The 19,694-nt window shown below is 44.5% G+C and overlaps 1 protein-coding gene across 1 annotated transcript; it reads left to right on the forward strand.

Annotated features, from left to right (window-relative positions):
- Positions 1–202: 202 nt before the first annotated feature.
- On the forward strand, positions 203–10,686 carry PSMC4 (proteasome 26S subunit, ATPase 4). The gene is made up of 11 exons (XM_003270365.4): positions 203–436; positions 1,343–1,441; positions 1,565–1,751; positions 3,484–3,630; positions 3,714–3,823; positions 3,925–4,018; positions 9,021–9,188; positions 9,274–9,350; positions 9,490–9,658; positions 9,866–9,921; positions 10,438–10,686. Exons 1-11 carry the CDS (start codon positions 401–403, stop codon positions 10,549–10,551), a joined length of 1,257 nt encoding a protein of 418 aa, XP_003270413.1. The 5' UTR covers positions 203–400; the 3' UTR covers positions 10,552–10,686.
- Positions 10,687–19,694: the final 9,008 nt, after the last annotated feature.

A 19,694-nucleotide genomic window follows, 5' to 3' on the forward strand; every position in this document is an offset into this window, starting at 1 on the left:
GACCCAACAGCCCAGACACTAGAAAGCGAAGAGCAGTTGGCCGCCAGACTGTCCGTGCCAGAGCTCGGCGAACTTACTCCATTGAAAGAGCAACGGGGCTGCGCCACCTCCCGGAGAGAACCCCCAGCCCTGCACTGCAGGGAGAGATGGCGCCGTCGCGTGATACTGGGCACGCGCACAGCTCCGGTCCCGCCCTCGCGCCTGCGGGTACTGACAGCGCCTGAGCTTATGTTGCGGGCGGAACCCAGACCAGCCCTTCATCCTATCCTGCCCTTCCAACCCCTCTCAGCGGTAACTTAAACTACGCTTCCCAGAAGCCTCCTCAGCCAGGGACTTCCGTTGTCGTCAGCGGAAGCGGTGACAGATCATCCCAGGCTACACAGAGGCCGGCTTGGTCACTATGGAGGAGATAGGCATCTTGGTGGAGAAGGCTCAGGTACAGTGGGGACTTGGGCTTTTTAGTCCGGGCCAGGCTCGCGGGGAGAGGGTGAAGCCAGACCTGAGCGGGGGATGAATGGCTTCCAGGACCTCAGCCCAGGTTGGGGTGATTTCAGAGGCCTCCTTGGAGAGCTTTGTGCCGTTCGAAGGCCTGTCTGGGTGGCCGAGTGATGGTAGCAGGTAAGACTCAGAAAGCGGGGCAGGGGGATTGAGTGACGTTAGTGGGTCTTTGAGACGGATTGATTTCGAACCCTGGCCGGTAGTGCTTAGTGACGTCGGTGGCCCGGCGTTGGGATTGGGTCAGGCGGTGAGTGATGTATAGGATTCCGCCATGCGGCCGAGTGATCCCCGGGGCTAGGCTGCGGGGCTGACTGATGTTCAGGGCTTTGCTGATGGGGGTAATGGGGCGGGTGGTTAAGTATTATCTGTGGCTTGGCTGAGTGATGTTTAGGTCTAAGGTGAGTTAGGAGACTGTGACATAAGGGATCTTTGAGGGGAAACTGGGGAATGTTGGGACTCGTTGAAGACGCAGGCACTTTAACAGCCTATCTAGAAGAGCCTTGTGACATTAGGAACCTCTTGAAGGGGATTGGTTGGCATTTGGGTCTGATAAGGAGTTGATGTGATATTTAGATCCTAGTTGGGGGTTGTGTGACACTGGGGACATGTTATGAGTGCTATATGATAACGTAAGATCTGTTTGAGGGGCAAGTTGACATAAAGAGCTTGTTTAGGGGGCCAAAAGGTTTCCAGGATCTATTTAGAGGGTCTTATGATATCAGGGGTCTGTTAGGGGCTAAGTGACTTCAGGGTGAAGTGTGGAGGGGAACAAACATTAGTGAAGTTGAAATGCTTTCACGAGAGGACCGTCTTCTTCCAATGTAAGTTATCCCCTTTGGTCTAGGATGAGATCCCAGCACTGTCCGTGTCCCGGCCCCAAACCGGCCTGTCCTTCCTGGGCCCTGAGCCTGAGGACCTGGAGGACCTGTACAGCCGCTACAAGGTACATTCAACCCCTAACCCAGAACTTGCACAGGACCTGGCATCTCATACTCTCCCCACTTTCCACCACTCTCTGGATCAGCAAGGGCTGGAGCCATCCCCTTCTGTCCCTCTCTGCTCACAGAAGCTGCAGCAAGAGCTGGAGTTCCTGGAGGTGCAGGAGGAATACATCAAGGATGAGCAAAAGAACCTGAAAAAGGAATTTCTCCATGCCCAGGAGGAGGTGAAGCGAATCCAAAGCATCCCGCTGGTCATCGGACAATTTCTGGAGGCTGTGGATCAGAATACAGCCATTGTGGGCTCTACCACAGGTGTGCTAAGGACACCTCATTCATTCATTTGTCCACTTCACAACTATTTCCTACCATGTGCTAGGCAGCAGCAAACAAGGCAGGGCAGTGCGGTGTTCTTCAGAGTATTTTGACTGATCAAAAGGTAGAAATACATACATACATACATACATATATATATATATATATATATATATATTTTTTTTTTTTTTTTTTTTTTTTTTTTGAGACAGAGTTTTGCTCTTGTCATCCAGGCTGGAGTGCAGTGGCACGATCTCGGCTCACTGCAACCTCTGCCTCCCAGGTTCACGCGATTCTCCTGTCTCAGCCTCCCAAGTAGCTGGGATTACAGGCATGGACCACCACGCCTGGCTAATCTTTGTATTATTAGTAGAGACAGGGTTTCACCATGTTGGCCAGTCTGGTCTTGAACTCCTGACCTCAGGTGATCCACCCGCCTCACCCTCTGAAGGTGCTGGGATTACAGGCGTGAGCCCCACTGTGCCCGGCCAGAAATATATTTTACATTGTGAATATCTGTCTCTGTCTCTTAACTTTTTAGACAGATGTATAAAACATAAGTTTCAGCATGAAATATTTAGCCTTACTAGGTGTGGTATATGCTGATGTTTTCTATCCTATTCTAGTCTGTTTTGCTTTAAACACAGTTCTGGTCATGACCTTCCAAACTGATATCACAACTACTACTGGCTTGGGGCCTGCAGTTTGAAACAATGAGTAGGAGCGTTAAGAGATTGGGCTCTGAGGCCAGGCATGGTGCCTCACGTATAATCCCAGCACTTTGGGAGACTCAGGTGGGCAGATCACTTGAGGCCAGAAATTTGAGACCAGGCTGGGCAACAAGGTGAAACCCCATCGCTAGTAAAAATATAAAAATTAGCCGGGTGTGGTGGCACACACTTGCCATCCCAGCTACTTGGGTGGTTGAGGCACAGGAATCTGTTGAACCCGGGAGGTGGGGGTTGCAGTGAGCTGAGATCGTGACACTGTACTACAGCCTGGGGCGACAGAGCAACACTCTGTCTAAAAAAAAAAAAAAAAATACTGGTCCCTGATAGGGACTCAGAGTCCTTATCAGAGTATATTGTAGCTGCTGCTGTTTATATAGGTCCAGGCCTTGCCCTCTTGATAGTCATTGTCACTGGCATCTTATCTGTTTTTTCGTTTCTGGGCTCTGTTCCTCTGGACGAAGCCATGTTCTTGTAAAGGTTCTGGAGAAAGGTGTGCGACTGTGCCTAGAATTGGACTGGTGGGCTATGAGAAAGTGAGGGGAGGGTGGTATCCAGGATGAGGCCTCTATCTTTGACCTGTAGGAGTTGGGATAGTGTGGCTTTCCCTGAGATCGCACCACGGGTAGAGGAGTAGGTTCGTGGGAAGGCAGGGAGGGCAGTCCAGAGCATCATGGAAGGTGTCCAGGAGGCTGCTGGGCATCCAGGTCTGACAGTCAGAAGAGAGACTGAGCCTGGAAAGAGAAGTGTGCCTCACTAGTATGAGATGCAGGGGGAGGCCTACTGGACAGCCAGGGCTGGAGCTCAAGAGAGAATCAGGGCGGTAGACAAGGAGTTCGTGTGAATGTTGGGGACGGACAGCAGGAGGGAAGGCTGGAGGCCGAGAGGGGACCCCTCAGGATCTGAGCCAGAGATGTTGGCAGCATGGAGATTAGGAGGAAGGAAGTGGGGAAGGGGCAGTTTCCAGGCTGACACTTCTTGTTTTCCTCTCTCCCTTCTCGCAGGCTCCAACTATTATGTGCGCATCCTGAGCACCATTGATCGGGAGCTGCTCAAGCCCAACGCCTCGGTGGCCCTCCACAAGCACAGCAATGCACTGGTGGATGTGCTGCCCCCCGAAGCCGACAGCAGCATCATGATGCTCACCTCAGGTAACGGGGGAGCCTGCAGCTGGGAGGGCCCCATGGGGACCTTGAGGACCCGGCCAGGGGCCCCAGCTCTGCTCTCCCACCAGACCAGAAGCCAGATGTGATGTACGCAGACATTGGAGGCATGGACATCCAGAAGCAGGAGGTGCGGGAGGCCGTGGAGCTCCCGCTCACGCATTTCGAGCTCTACAAGCAGGTGAGGCGGTACAGGTGGCAGGGAAGGGAGAGGCCCCATTGGGTCTGGGGTTGGAGGTGGAACCCCTGACTCCCACTTCTCTTCCTTCTTCTGGGTTTCAGATCGGCATTGATCCCCCCAGAGGCGTCCTCATGTATGGCCCTCCTGGCTGCGGGAAAACCATGTTGGCAAAGGCGGTGGCACATCACACCACAGGTGAGCCCTTCTGCCCTTGCCCCGAACTCTCATCTTCTGGCCTTTCCGCCTTGCTCCCTGCTCGCTCACTGGCACTGCACAGTGATTAGAAACATAGACTCTGGGGTCACAGCCCACGTGTGCATGTTACTGGCTGTAGTGACTTCACCTCCTTGGGCCTTTCCTAGTAGTAAAAGACTCATTTCACCCAGTGATCGTGAGCAGTTAATGAAGTAATGCAGTGTTTTCCTACAATGGGTTGTGACGTATTAGTAATTATGAATTTCAATTTGTGGGTTGCAGCCAGTATTTTGAAACATGAAATAGAAAGCGCCAGAGAACATCCACATGGTATTTATACCATGGTACAAGTATATATGGTGCAAGTTCGTCTGTTTCATGACACTTGTTTCATACACATGTGCACACTCATGTATACTTGTGGTTCTTCAAAAATGTATATATATTTTTTTCTTAGATTTTTTCATAGAGATAGGGTCTCTGTTGCCCAGGCTGGTCTTGAACTCCTGGGCTCAAGGGATCCTCCCACCTCTGCCTCCCAAAGTGCTGGGATTACAGGCATGAACCATGTGCCTGGCCCCAAAAATGTATTTCTTATTGTAGGTGCCAGACAAAAATGTCTGAAAGTCACTCACTCTGTAACTCTTTTTTTTTTTTTTAAAGCCCTAAAATCTTAAGCATATGTTCAGATCTTAATACATGTGAGCCAGGGAGCAGTAGGAGGTAGTAGTTAAGCAGTATGTTTTCGGGGCTAGACTGCCTGGCTTTGAAATCTTACTCCCCCACCAACTTCTTTTGTGATCCTGAGTAAGTTAACCTCTCTGTGACTCAGTTTCCTTAACTGTCAGATGGAAACAATCATAGTACCTATTTTTCTGGGGGTGTTCAGAAGAGCAAATTGATACAAAGCATCTGGAATGGGCAATAAATGTTAGCTGTTGTCATTGTTACTCATTTGCTTGGCACTTTATTGAACTTTTACTCTGTACCAAGCCTTGTGCTGGAATGCAAAGATGACAATCAGAGATGTCCCTTGCCTTGACTGGGAAAAAAGAAACAGACACCTAGAACTCAGTCATTCAGTGACTGTTTATTGAACACCTACTATGTGCCAGGATGTGTTGTAGATGCTAGAGACGTGGGCCAGGCACAGTGGCTCACGCCTGTGATCCCAGCACTTTGGGAGGCCGAGGCAGGAGGATCACGAGGTCAGGAGATCGAGACCACGGTGAAACCCCGTCTCTACTAAAAATACGAAAAAATTCCCCAGGCGTGGTTGCGGGTGCCTGTAGTCCCAGCTACTTGGGAGGCTGAGGCAGGAGAATGGCGTGAACCCGGGAGGCGGAGCTTGCAGTGAGCCCAGATCACGCCACTGTACTCTAGCCTGGGTGACAGGGCGAGACTCCATCTCAAAAAAAAAAAAAAAATTAGCCAGGTGTGGTGGCGGGCGCCTGTAGTCCTAGCTACTTGGGAGGCTGAGGCAGAATGGCGTGAACTCGGAAGGCGGAGCTTGTAGTGAGCCGAGATGGCGCCACTGCACTCCAGCCTGGGTGACAGAGTGAGACTCCGTCTTAAAAAAAAAAAAAAAAAGGATAGAGACGTGGCAGTAAACAGAACACCTCCTTATGGAGGTGATGTCTTAGTTGGAAAAACAGGCAGATAATGTGGCCCAACACAGATTCGTCAAGTTTCTTTTTTTTTTTTGTTTTTTTTTTTTTTTGAGACGGAGTCTTGCTCTGTCGTCCAGGCCGGAGTGCAGTGGCGCGATCTCGGCTCACTGCAAGCTCTGCCTCCGAGGTTCACACCATTCTCCTGCCTCAGCCTCCCGAGTAGCTGGGACTACAGGTGCCCGCCACCATGCCTAGCTAATTTTTTGTATTTTTTAGTAGAGACGGGGTTTCACGGTGTTAGCCAGGATGGTCTAGATCTCCTGACCTCATGATCCACCCGCCTCGGCCTTCCAAAGTGCTGGGATTACAGGTGTGAGCCACCGCGCCCAGCCCATAAACTTTCTTAAAACATTATGAGATGTTTTTGTGTGATTTTTTTTTTTTTTTTTGAGACAAGAGTCTCACTCTGTAGCCCAGGCTGGAGTGCAGTGGTGCTATCTTGGTTCACTGCAACCTCCACCTTCTGGATTCAAGCGATTCTCCTACCTCAGCCTCCCGAGTGGCTGGAATTACAGGTACATGCCACCATGCCTGGCTAATTTTTTTTGTACTTTTGGTAGAAATGGGGTTGCACCATGTTGCCCAGGCTGGTCTTGAACTCCTGGCCTCAGGTGATCCAACCACCTTGGCCTCCCAAAATTCTGGGATTACAGGCGTAAGCCACCGCACCCGGCTGTGATTTTTTTTTTAAGCTCATTACCTATCATTAGTGTTAGTGTATTTTATGTGTGGCCCAAGACAATTCTTCCAGTGTGGCCCTGTGTACCCTTCACCCAGATTCCCTAATGTTATTATCTTATGTAACCACAGTACAATTAGGAAAACCAGGAAATTAACAATGCCACAATACAATGAACTAAAGTTTAGACCTCCTTCAAATTTTACCAGCTTTTCCCACTAGAGACCCTCACTTCAGGTTCTGTCATTTTTCTGAGTGAATTGGGGTGGTTTGTCACTGGCAGAGGAAGGGAAGAGAGAAGGTGTAGAACGGATGTAGGAATGGGAAAAGCTGCTGACTGGGGTTGAGTTTTGTTTTGTTTTCTAGAGACAGGGTTATGTCTGGCCAGGCGCAGTGGCTCACGTCTATAATCTCAGCACTTCGGGAGGCCGAGGTGGGCGGATCACGAGGTCAGGAGTTCGAGACCAGCCTGGCAAACATAGTGAAACCCCATCTCTACTAAAAATACAAAAAAATTAGCCAGGCATGGTGGTGGGCGCCTGTAATCCCAGCTACTCGGGAGGCTGAGGCAGGAGAATCGCTTGAACCCGGGAGGCCGAGGTTGCAGTGAGCCAAGATCACACCATTGCATTCCAGGCCGGGCAATAGTGCGAGATTCCGTTTCCAAAAAAAAAAAAGACAGGTTCTTGTTCTGTCACCCAGGCTGGAGTGCAGTGGTGTGATCATAGCCCACTGCAACCTCAATCTCCTGGGCTCAAGCAATCCTCTCCATCTCGGTCTCTCCTAAGTAGCTGTGCCACCATGCCCAACTAATTTTTGTGTCTTTATTGTATCTTCATTTTCAGTAGAGGCAGGGTCTTGCTATGTTGCCCAGGCTGGTCTTGAACTCCTGGGCTCAAGCCATCCTCCTGCCTCAGCTTCCCAAAGTGTTGGGATCACAGGTGTGAGCCTTTTTTCCCTCTCGTTTTTCTGGGGGAATTCATCTATTTGTTCCGGTGACAGCACAGCTTACTAAGAGTGAGTAACTGAAGCAGGAGCCCATTCCAGGGTAGGTGGAAGGAGTAGTAGAGCCCACAGGGGGCTGAGAGATTGGGAGGACAGGGAAGGTCGGGGTAGGAAGGGGACTGTAGTGATTGAGTAGGAAAGGCTGACAGACAGGCTGGGTCAGATAAGGCAATTCCAGGGATGGGGGTTTCATGTAGAACTGGTTGAACATTTGCAGAACAGCCAAGTAAATGTGTGGCCAAAGTCAGGTGGTCAAGGTGTGTTTAGAGCAGAAAAAGTCAGAAATCTTGAGGTTAGGATGCTGAATGAGCCCCCAGCTGATGCAAGTACCAAGAAAGAGGGACCCCTTGAGCCAGGTATAAAGTCTGGATCTTAGGGAGTGAACAGGGCAGGGCTGAAGCTTTGAACAGTTCCTAGTTTATGACATAAAACCACTCAGTCTATCTATGGACTGCATGTCTCCCTTCTCTGGTGGCTGGAAGGAGAGTCCTGGGGGTATGCTTCGTACAACACAAAGCATCTGATCCTTAAGAAACAAGCGTAACTTTAAGAAACAAGGCCAGGGTCAAGCATAGGGTGGCTCATGCCTATAATCCCAGCACTTTGGAAGGCTAAGCCAGGGGAATCGCTTGAGGCCAGGGGTTTGAGACCAGCCTGGGCAATATAGCAAGACCCCATCTCCTCAAAAATTTTTAAAAAGCTAGGTGTGGGTACATGCCTATAGTCCTAGCTACTCGGGAGGCTGAAGAGGGAGGATTGCTTGAGCCCAGGAGATTGAGGCTGCAGTAAGCTATGATCATACCACTGTACTCCAAGTCCAAAGGGAGGGCCCAGAACAAATCTGTCTTCAACCTCATTGCCAATTGTCAGTTATATCAGAACATGCCCGTGGTCCCTGATCTTTTTCAGGAAATTAAAAAGCTGGTCCTTATAGCAAACAGGAACTCAGAGCTCTTGGCGAGGCAGTATAATGTCTTAGTGTATGGGCAGCATGTCTGTTTTCTTGCTGATTTTGCAAGTGCTCCAGAAATCTAGACTGTCTTTTTTCTTTCTTTTTTTAGTATTTCATATCCTGATTTTTAAATGTTGGGCCAAAAAAATGACACATCTGGCTAGGCATGGCGGCTCATGCCTGTAATCCCAGAACTTTGGGAGGTCAAGGCGGGTGGATCACTTGAGGTCAAGAGTTCAAGACCAGCTTGGCCAACATGGTGAAACCTCGTCTCTACTAAAAATACAAAAATTAGCTTGGCATGGCAGTGCACGCCTGTAATTCCAGCTACCCGGGAGGCTGAAGCAGGAGAATCACTTGAACCCTGAAGGCAGAAGTTGCAGTGAGCCGAGATTGTGCTACTGCACTCCAGCCTGGGCGACAGAGCAAGACTGTGTCTCAAAAAAAAAAAAAAAAGTGACATGTTTGTGAGGAGAATTCATGATTTAGGCCACTGGGTCACTGTGGGGTACAAGTAGATGGCTATTCCTCAGGGCTGGATGTGGGACCCACCCTTGGGCATGAGAGAATGACACAACTACTAGGTATGGGTATCCAAGGAAAAGGATGTCTTCAAGGAATTCGCAGTTTCTGTTAAAGCAGAATGGGCCCCTCAGGAGGCTCATTCCCACCTAACCCTTGTCATCCTGTCATCAGCTGCATTCATCCGGGTCGTGGGCTCGGAGTTTGTACAGAAGTATCTGGGTGAGGGCCCCCGCATGGTCCGGGATGTGTTCCGCCTGGCCAAGGAGAATGCACCTGCCATCATCTTCATAGACGAGATTGATGCCATCGCCACCAAGAGATTCGATGCTCAGACGGGGGGTAAGTGATGCCAAAACAAGGCCCAGATTCTTGGACAAGCTTGTCACATGGGATGCCTGGGACTGACCATGCTGTGCACCCTCAGCCGACAGGGAGGTTCAGAGGATCCTGCTGGAGCTGCTGAATCAGATGGATGGATTTGATCAGAATGTCAATGTCAAGGTTTGGGGTTTGGGATGGACAAGGGGAGGTGTGGTGTAGGAACTGGGGAAAGGTGGGGGCTGGCACCTAAGGGGCGGTTATCATGACAGGAAGGAGGTAGGAGTGCAGAGATCTGAGCTGGCCTGCCCCCCAATGTCAGGTAATCATGGCCACAAACAGAGCAGACACCCTGGATCCGGCCCTGCTACGGCCAGGACGGCTGGACCGTAAAATTGAATTTCCACTTCCTGACCGCCGCCAGAAGAGATTGATTTTCTCCACTATCACTAGCAAGATGAACCTCTCTGAGGAGGTTGACTTGGAAGATTGTATCCTGCTCCAGAAGTCAGGGAGGGGCCCTAGTTGGGAATGGGGATTAGATCTTCAGCTCCACTTCTGCCATCACCACAGCCCAGACTGTGCAGGTGGGACCAAGGTCCAGGGAGGAAGGGAGGTGACAGAGATGGCCAAAGATGACTTCCAGCCCCAGGCATTTACCCCATCACACAAGGAATAGTTTCCTTAACTCACTGCAGATGTGGCCCGGCCAGATAAGATTTCGGGAGCTGATATCAACTCCATCTGTCAGGAGGTAAGTGGTGGTTTCTCTCTGGATCCAGGCAGCGGGTGTGTGAGGACCCTTCTTCTCTGAACCACTGCTGCAGTCCTGTCCCCTCATGGCTGCCCTGGGTCATGGGCGCCATTTCTCTCTTCCTCTACCATCACTAGGGGTGGATAGTACAGGGGTAGTGTTTTTTGTATTTTACTTTGAGACAGGGACTCACTCTGTCGCCCAGGCTGGAGTGCAGTGGGGCAATCATGACTCACTGCAGTGATCCTCCCACCTCAGCCTCCCAAGTAGCTGGGATTACAGGCGATCCTCCCACCTCAGCCTCCCAAGTAGCTGGGATTACAGGCGCCCACCACCACGTCTGGCTAATTTTTGTATTTTTTGTAGAGACAGGGTTTCACCATGTTGCCCAGGCTGGTCTCGAACTCCTGGGCTCAAGTGATCTGTATACCCCAGCCTCCCAAAGTGTCGGGATTACAGGCGTGAGCCACTGTGCCCTGCCACAGGAAGTAGATTTTAACTCTCATCCTTCAACAGAGTGGAATGTTGGCTGTCCGTGAAAACCGCTACATTGTCCTGGCCAAGGACTTCGAGAAAGCATACAAGACTGTCATCAAGAAGGACGAACAGGAGCATGAGTTTTACAAGTGACCCCTCCCTTCCCTCCACCACACCAGTCGGGCTGGGGCTTCTTTCGCCCCCGCCAGCACCTCTGTCCCAAAACCTCAATCCCTTTTTTCTTTACCCAAGATTGGTTTCTTCAATAAATAGATAAGATCGAATCCATTTAATTTCTTCTTAGAAGTTTAACTCCTTTGGAGAATGTGGGCCTTGAATAGGATCCTCTGGGTCCCTCTTAATCTGACAGATGAGCAGATGAGGTGCATGGCCTGGGTTGCAGCTTGAGAGAACCAAAGAATTCAAACCAGATGACTTCCGAAATGTGGGGAAAGGGATAGAAAATGAACCTGAGATGGTAGTCCTTAATAACGGGATAAAGCCCTGTGCATCTCCCTCATTTCCTACAGGTAAAAGACAGTAAAGAAATTCAGGTCACAGGCCTTGGGAGTTCATAGGAAGGAGATGTCCAGTGCTGTCCAATAGAACTTTCCACAATGATGGATATGTTCTATGTTCTCCAATATGGTAGCTGCTCACCACATGTGGCTAATAAGTACCTGAAATATGGCTAGCATGACTGAGAAACTGAACTTTTTTTTTTTTTTTTTTTGAGATGGAGTCTTGCTTTGTCACCCAGGCTGGAGTGCAGTGGTGAGATCTCGGCTCACTGCAGCCTCTGCCTCCCGGGTTCAAGTGATTCTCCTGCCTCAGCTTCCCGAGTAGCTGGGACCACAGGCACCTGCCACCACACCCGGCTAAATTTTGTATTTCTAGTAGAGACAGGGTTTCACTATATTGGCTAGGCTGGTCTCGAACTCCTGACCTCAAATGATCTGCCTGCCTTGGCCTCCCTAAGTGTTGGGATTACAGGCGTGAGCCACTGTGCCTGGTCAAGAAATGGAACTCTTACACACTGCTGGTGGGAATGTGAAATGGTAAGCCACTTTGGAAAACAGTTTGACAATTTCTTATGCTAAATACACACCTATCAGATGATTTAGCCACTTCTAGGTATTTACTTAAGAAAAAATAAGGCATACATCCATATGAAGACTTGTAAATAAATGTTCTCATTATTTTTATTTGAAATAGCTAAAACTGGAAACAACCCAAATATCCATCAGCAAGTGAATGGATAAACAAATTGTAATATTTGTATGCAATATAACACCACTCAGTAATATGAAAATGAACTACTGATACATGCAAAAACATGAAATTCAAAATAATTATGGTGAGTGACAGAATCCAGACAACAAATAATACATACTGTATTATTCTATTTACATAAAGTTTTAGAAACTCCAAACTAATCTTAAGTGACAAAGCATACCAATGGTATCTGGGGCTTGGGACGAGTGGGACGGATTATAGAGAAAAAAGTAGGAGGTGATAGACATACTTAGTTTTTTTGCTTGTTTGTTTGTTTTTACTGTGGTAATGGTTTTTCAAGTGTGTATGTCAAAACTTATCAAATTGTACCTAATTTATTGTAGTTTTATTGATACCTCAATAAAACTAATAGTTATATACATAAATGTACTTGAAGTTCCACCTAGCACAATAAGGTTAGAAAAAAAGTTAAGGCATGGGACTGGAAAAGAAATGAAACTCTTCATTATTCACAAATGTCATGATTGCATATATGGAAAATCTAAGTCTACACAAAACCTATTAAAATTAAATAGTGAATTTAGCAATGTGGTTAAAAATAGGTCAATATAAAATATCAAATATAAGCCAGGCATGGTGACATGCATCCACAGTCCCAGCTACTCAGGAGGTGGAGGCAGGAGAATTGCTTGAGCCCAGGAGTTCAAGTCCAGCCTGGGCAATGCAGCAAGACCCACTGTCTGAAAAAAAATCAAATATATCAGCAATAAATAGGAAATTCAATTTTAAATTATAACATTTATCAAATAAATTCTTAAGTGCCAAGAATAAATTTAAAATATATATGGATATAAATAGTTAAAATTACAAAATATTGACAGAAATCAAGACAAATAAATGTTGGGATACAGCATGTTAATGTATTGGAAGGTTATGAGTAAAAATATTAATTCTCCACAAATTGATCTATAAACAACGCAGTGCCAATCAGAATCCCAGCAGTTTTGTTCTGCTAGAAATTGACAAACTGATTCTGAAATATATATAAGTAAATGAAAGGCTCAGAAATAGCTAAGAGAATATTTGAAGAAAAAAGCAAAGCTGGAAGACTTACAATGCCAAATATCCAGACTGATGGTAAAGCTGTTGTAACTAATACAGTGTGGTATGGCCTTACCAATGGACAAATCAATGGAATAAAATACAGAGTCCAAAAAGAAAATCATACTTATATACTCACTTGATTTCTTACAAAGTTAATCCTGTGGTGCACTGGAGCATGAGTGATCTTTTATTAAATGTTGCCTTGTCAACTCCATGTAGATAAAATAAATCTGTGTTACCAGATGAAGAGTTTTTAATTGGGTTGTTCAGGTTATTGCCATGTTGAACAAAGAACTGAACAAAATGCACAGACAAAAAGCAACAAAAGCAGAGATTTATTGAAGTGAAAGTACACTCCACAGAGTTAGAGAAGGCTCAAACAAGTGGCTCAAGAGTCCAGATTATAATGTTCCTTGGGGATTTTATTAAACTAAAAGAGCATAGTAACACGCCTAAACATCCTTCAGAAGCCTCTAATAGGTCATACTCTACAGGAATGAAGAATTCTGCCCAGGACCAATCAGAGGCACCCTGCAAATGAGGGATTCAGAATGAACCAATCACAGACATTCCCATTTGTGACATAGGGGAGGGGAGGTTCAGAGAAGGAGGGCCTTTGGCCTCCTTATTTGGTCATGGAGAGGTGGAGTTTTCCTCTTAGTCCAATTCCAAGAAGTCAGCAGGGGTTGGCCTTAGGTTCCCTGTCTCCAGACCCTATCCTCCTGCCTCATTTGGACCCCTACAATCTAATTGTGAATGTAAAAGGTAAAAAAAGTTTCAAATAATTACATAGAAGGATAGCTTCATGACCTTTGGTTTGGCAATATTAATCATTTTTTTAAATAGTTTTTTTGTTTGTTTGTTTTTGAAACAGTCTCGCTCTGTCGCCCAGGCTGGAGTGCAGTGGTGCAGTCTCGGCTCACTGCAACCTCCGCCTCCCAGGTTCAAGCAATTCTCCTGCCTCAGCCTCCTAAGTAGCTGGGATAACTGGCACGTGCTACCACACCCAGCTAATTTTTGTATTTTTAGTAGAGATGGGGTTTCACCATGTTGGCCAGGCTGGTCTTGAACTCCTGACATCATGATCCGACTGCCTTGGCCTCCCAAAGTGCTGGGATTACAGGCATAAGCCACTGCACCCGGCCGGTGGCACACATTCTTTTTTTTTTTTTTTTTTTTTTTTTTAAAGACTGAGTTTCACTCTTATTGCCCAGGCTGGAGTGTAATGGCACGATCTCGGCTCACTACAACCTCCGCCTCCTGGGTTCAAGTTATTTGCCTCAACCTCCTGAGTAGCTGGGATTTACAGGCAGGTGCCACCATGCCCAACTAATTTTGTATTTTTAGTAGAGAGAGGGTTTCTCCATGTTGGTCAGGCCTGTCTCCAGCTCCCAATCTCAGGTGATTCACCTGCCTCAGCCTTCCGAAGTGCTGGGATTACAGGCATTAGCCACCGTGCCCAGCCACACATTCTTAAACAAACAGTTTTAACTTGGTTGTAAATATCTCCACTCAAAGGACCTGGCCCATGCAGAAACACAAGACTTGTCTCTCAATATAAATCGTAAGATAGGTGGTGTTTTGTACAGTCTAGAAAACCAGGCCAAGTTGCAGCAAACCCCTAGGTTTTAATGTTAATAAAGTCCTCTTGGACTTCATGGGCCCAAAATTTCCAGTATTGTATTACTTTTGTAAGAAAATTTCAAAATTGTAAAAAAGACAAACAGGTAGTTCTTGGAATACCAAATAAGTAGTGGTTAAACTGGAGGTAAAGGTATCAGTGCATAGCTAAGGCACTAAATTTGTTATAGGTTAGAATCAACTCCCTAAAATTTGATGCTCATAGCCATGAAATAAGGTGGTAGAGCAATGCAGGTTCCCTGATCAAACAGCCTTTCAAAAGGAGTCTTGATCTTATTCAAAGATCATGTCATTTAATTTGCACTATGGCCTTTGCCACACATAAATTATGCAGTAATTCCAGTATTCCACTAAAAATCCATGACCTGAATCTCATTATGGGAATACATCAAACTACAAAATTGAGAGACATTATATAAAGTAACAACTTTTTTCTTCAAAAATGTTGTCATAAGAAACAAAGAAAGGGTAGTAATATCACATGATATCAGAGTAGGGGATTCTTCCGCCCTTCCTCCCACAAGAGTGGACAATTAGCTATCCATGAATAAAAATAGCTGTAGGAGAGCTCTGGAATCCAGTTAAGAAGCTGCAGCAACACAGTGGAGCAAAACACCTAGAATAACCAACACAAGGGGCAGGAAGAACAGTTTCATTTTTAAAAATTGAAATCATATCAACTATCTTCTGAGATCACAATAGAAAAAAAACCCCTAAAAATCAGTAAGAAGCAGAACTTTGGAAACTGTATAAGTACATGGAAATTAAGCTCCTCAATGACCACTGGGTCAAGGAAGAAATAAAGGAGGAAGTAAATTTCTTGAAACAAATGAAAATAGAAACACAACATACCAAAATGTGTGGGATACAGGAAAAGCAGTGCTAAGAAGAAAGTTTATAGAAATAAATGCTTACATCAAAAAAGTAGAAAATTTTAAACTATCAAATCATGCACCTTAAGGAACTACAAAGCAAGAACAAACCACACCCAAATTAGTATAAAGAAAGACATAATAAAGATCAGAGAATTACTAAACAAAATAGAGACTCAAAAAATACAAAGGATTAACAAAATGAAAAGTTGGTTCTTGGAAAAGATAAATAGAATTAAAAAACCACTAGCTAGACTAACCAAGAAAAAATAAAAGAACCAAATAAACAAAACCAGAAGTGTATTACAACTGATACCACAGAAATACCAAAGATCATCAGAGACTACAATGAATAACTATGCACTAACAAACTGGAAAACCTAGAGGAAATGGATAAATTCCTGGATACATATAATTTACCCAGATTAAATCAGGGAGAAATACAAAACCTAAACAGACCAATAATGAGTAAGACCAATAATGATTCAAATATATTGAATCAGTAATTAAAAGTCTCCCAAAAAAGAAAAGTCCAGGACTTGGTGCTTCACTGCAAATTCTACCAAACTTTTGAAGAACTAACACCAATTCTCAAACTATTCCCAAAAATTGAAGAGAAGGGATTCTCCCTAGCTCATTCTAAGAGGCCAGCATTACCTTGAGGCCAAAACCAGACAAGGATGCAACAACTACAAAAAACTAGAGGCCAATATCCCTGATGAACATAGATGCAAAAATTATCAACAAAATACTAGCCAAATCCAACGGCACATCAGAAAGGTAATACACCATGACCAAATGGAATTTATCCCAGGAATGCAAGGATAGTTCAACATATTCAAATCAATAAATGTGATACATCACATAACAGAATGAAGGAAAAAAGCCATATGATCACCTCAATAGATTTTAAAGCACTTGATGAAAATAAACATCCTTTCAAGATAAAAACTCTCATCAAATTAGGCATAGAAGGAACAAACCTCAACAAAGTAAGGGCCATATATGACAAACTGACAGCTAATATACTGAATGAGGAAAAGCCGAAAGGCTTTCCTCTAAGAATTGGAACAAGACAAGGATGCCCACTTTTACCACTCCTATTCAGCACAGTACTGGAAGTCCTAGCCAGATTAATCAGGCAAGATAAGTAAATAAAACACATCCAAATTGGAAAGGAGGAAGTCAAACTGTCCCTCTTTACCAATGATATGCTCTTATTTCTAGGAAAAACTAAAGACTCCACAAAAAACTCTTAGATCTGATGTAGCCAAAAACCAATAGGAAAGCAATCCTGAACAAAAACAACAAAGCTGAAGGCATCACACTACCTGACTTCAAAATATATTACAAGGCTATGATAACCAAAACAGTATGGTGTTGGTATAAAACCAGACACACAGACCAGTGGTACAGAATAGAGAACCCAGAAATGAATCTGTGCATTTACTACCAACTGATTTGCAACAAGGGCACCAAGAACATATACAGGGGAAAGGATGCCCTCCTGAATACATGGTGCTAGGAATATTGGATATGCACATGCAGAAGAATGAAATTGGACCCCTGTCTCCTACCATATACAAAAATCAACTGAAAATGGGTTAAATGGATTAAAAACTTAAATGGCAGACCCAAACTATAAAACTATGAAGAGAAAACAAGGGAAATACTTCAGGACATTGGTCTAGGCAAAAATTTTATGGCTTAGAACTCAAAAGCATAGGCAACAAAAACAAAACTACACAAATGGGACTATATTATGGTAAAAAGCTTGTGCATCACAAAGGAGACAACAGAGTAAAGAGATAACCTGTTGAATGGGAGAAAATATTTGCAAACTATTAATCTGACAAGGGACTGATATCCAGAATAAAAAAGGAACTTACACAACAGTAAAACAAAACAAAACAACCCAACCAAAAAAATCCTATTAAAAAGCAGGCAAAGTACATGAACAGACATTTCTCAAAAGAAGACATAAAAATGGCCAATGGGAATAGAAAAAAAAAGCTCAACATTAATAATCATCAGGAAAATGCAAATCAAAACCAGAATGAGATATCATCTTAGCTCAGTTAGAATGGCCATTACTAAAGAGATGAAAAATAATAGATGCTGGTGAGGATGCAGAGAAGAGGGAATTTTTTTTTTTTTTTGAGATGGAGTCTCGCTCTGTGGCCCATGCTGGAGTTCAGTGGCACGATCTCAGCTCACTGCAACCTCTGTCTCCCATTTCAAGCAATTCTCCTGTATCAGTCTCTCCAGTAGCTAGGACTACAGGCGCACACCACCACGCCCGGCTAATTTTTGTATTTTTAGTAGAGACAGGGTTTCACCACTCTTACACACTCTTGGTGGAGGTTTAAATTAGTACATCTCCTGTGGAAAAGAATGTGGAAGTTTTTCAAAAAACTAAAAACTACCATATGATCCAGCAATACCACTACTGGGTATCTATTCAAAGGAAAAAAGAATCAGTATATTAAAGGGATACCTTAAATCCCATGTTTATTGCAGCCCTATTCACAATAGCAAAATATGGAATCACCCTGCATCCATCAATAGATGAATGGATAAATGAAATGTGATAGCTGGGCGCAGCGGCTCACACCTGTAATCCCAGCACTTTGGGAGGCCGAGGCGGGTGGATCACAAGGTCGGGAGTTCACGACCAGCCTGACCAATATGTTGAAACCCCATCTCTACTAAAATTACAAAACTCAGCCGGGCACAGTGGCAGGTGCCTGTAATCCTAGCTACTCAGGAGGCTGAGGCAGGAGAATCACTTGAACCTGGGGGGCAGAGGTTGCAGTGAGCCACCACTGTACTCCAGCCTGGGTAACAGAGGGAGACTCTGTCTCATAAATAAATAAATAAATAAATAAATAAATAAATAAATAAAATGTGATATATATACACAATGGAATACTATTTGACCATAAAAAAGAATGAAATAATGTTATTTGCAGCAACATGGACGGAACTGGAGGTCATTAAGTGAAATAAGCCAGGCACAGAAAGACACATATCACATATTCTCACTCACATTTGGGAGACGTAAAAAAAAAAGTCACTCGTGGAGGTATACAGTAGAGCAATATACTAGATGCTGGGAGGGGTGTTTGTGAGGGGATGAAGAAAGACTGCGTACAGAACACAGTTAGAAGGAATAAGCTCTAATGTTCAATAGCAGAGTAGAGAGATCACAATTAACAATGTATATTTCAAAAGAGCTAGAAGAGAGGACTTGAAATGTTCCCAACACACAGAAATGATAAATACTCGAGGTGATGGATACCCCAAATACCCGGACTTGATCTTCCCACATTCTATGAATGTAAGAAAATGTCACATCTGGCTGGATGCGGTGGCTCATGCCTGTAATCCCAACACTTTGGGAGGCTGAGCGGGGAGGATCACTTGAGCCCAGGAGTTTGAGACCAGCCTGGGCAACAAAATGAGACCCCCGTCTCTATTTACATTTTTTAAAAAAGAAAATATCACATGTTCCCCATGAATATGTATAAACATTATGTATCAATATAAAAATATTTAAAAAAATTTTAAAGACACATAGGCTAAAAGTGAAGGGATGGAAGAAATTATTCCATGCAACTGGTAACCAAAGAGAGCAGCGTGGCTATAATTATATCAGACAAAATAGACTTTATGTTGAAACTGTTATTAGAGACAGAAAAGGTCATTATATAATAGTAAAAGGGTCTATTCAACAGGAAGATATAAAGATTGTAAATACATATGCACCCAACATCAGAGCACTGAAATATATAAAACAAATATTGACAGAGCTAAAGGGAGAAATTGACAGCAATGCTATCATAGGAGGAAACTTTAACGCCTCAATTTCAATAATGAATAGAGCACTCAAGCAGTAAATCAATTTTTAAAAAACCCAACTTGTGCACTCTAGCCTAATGGACCCCACAAACATATCTATAACTTTCCACCCAGCAGAAGAAGAATTAGCCCATGCAACAAATTCTTTTCAAACACACTTGGAATATCCTCCAGGACAGATCACATGGTGGGTCACAAAACAAGTCTTAAGAATTTAAGAAGATTGAAATCGTACCAATTATCTCCTCAGACCATGTGGAATCAAACTAGAATAACAGCAATAAATAAGGAAAATCCACAAACATGTAGTAACTAAACAATACACTCTTGAACACCAGTTGGGTGAAAGAGGAAATCAAAAAGGAATTTTAAAAATACCTTGAGACAAATGAAAACAAAAATACAACACACCAAAATTTATGGGATGCAGCAAAAGCAGCCCTAAGAGAAAAGTTTATAGGGATAAATGTCTACATTTAAAAAGAAGAAATATCTCAAACAACCTAAGTTTACAACTCGAGAAAGTAGAAAAAAAAAAAAAGAACTAAAAGCAAAGCTAGCAGAATGAAAAAAATAATAAAG

Source organism: Nomascus leucogenys, chromosome 17 (genome assembly GCF_006542625.1).
Source record: "Nomascus leucogenys isolate Asia chromosome 17, Asia_NLE_v1, whole genome shotgun sequence".
Lineage (NCBI taxonomy): Eukaryota > Metazoa > Chordata > Mammalia > Primates > Hylobatidae > Nomascus > Nomascus leucogenys.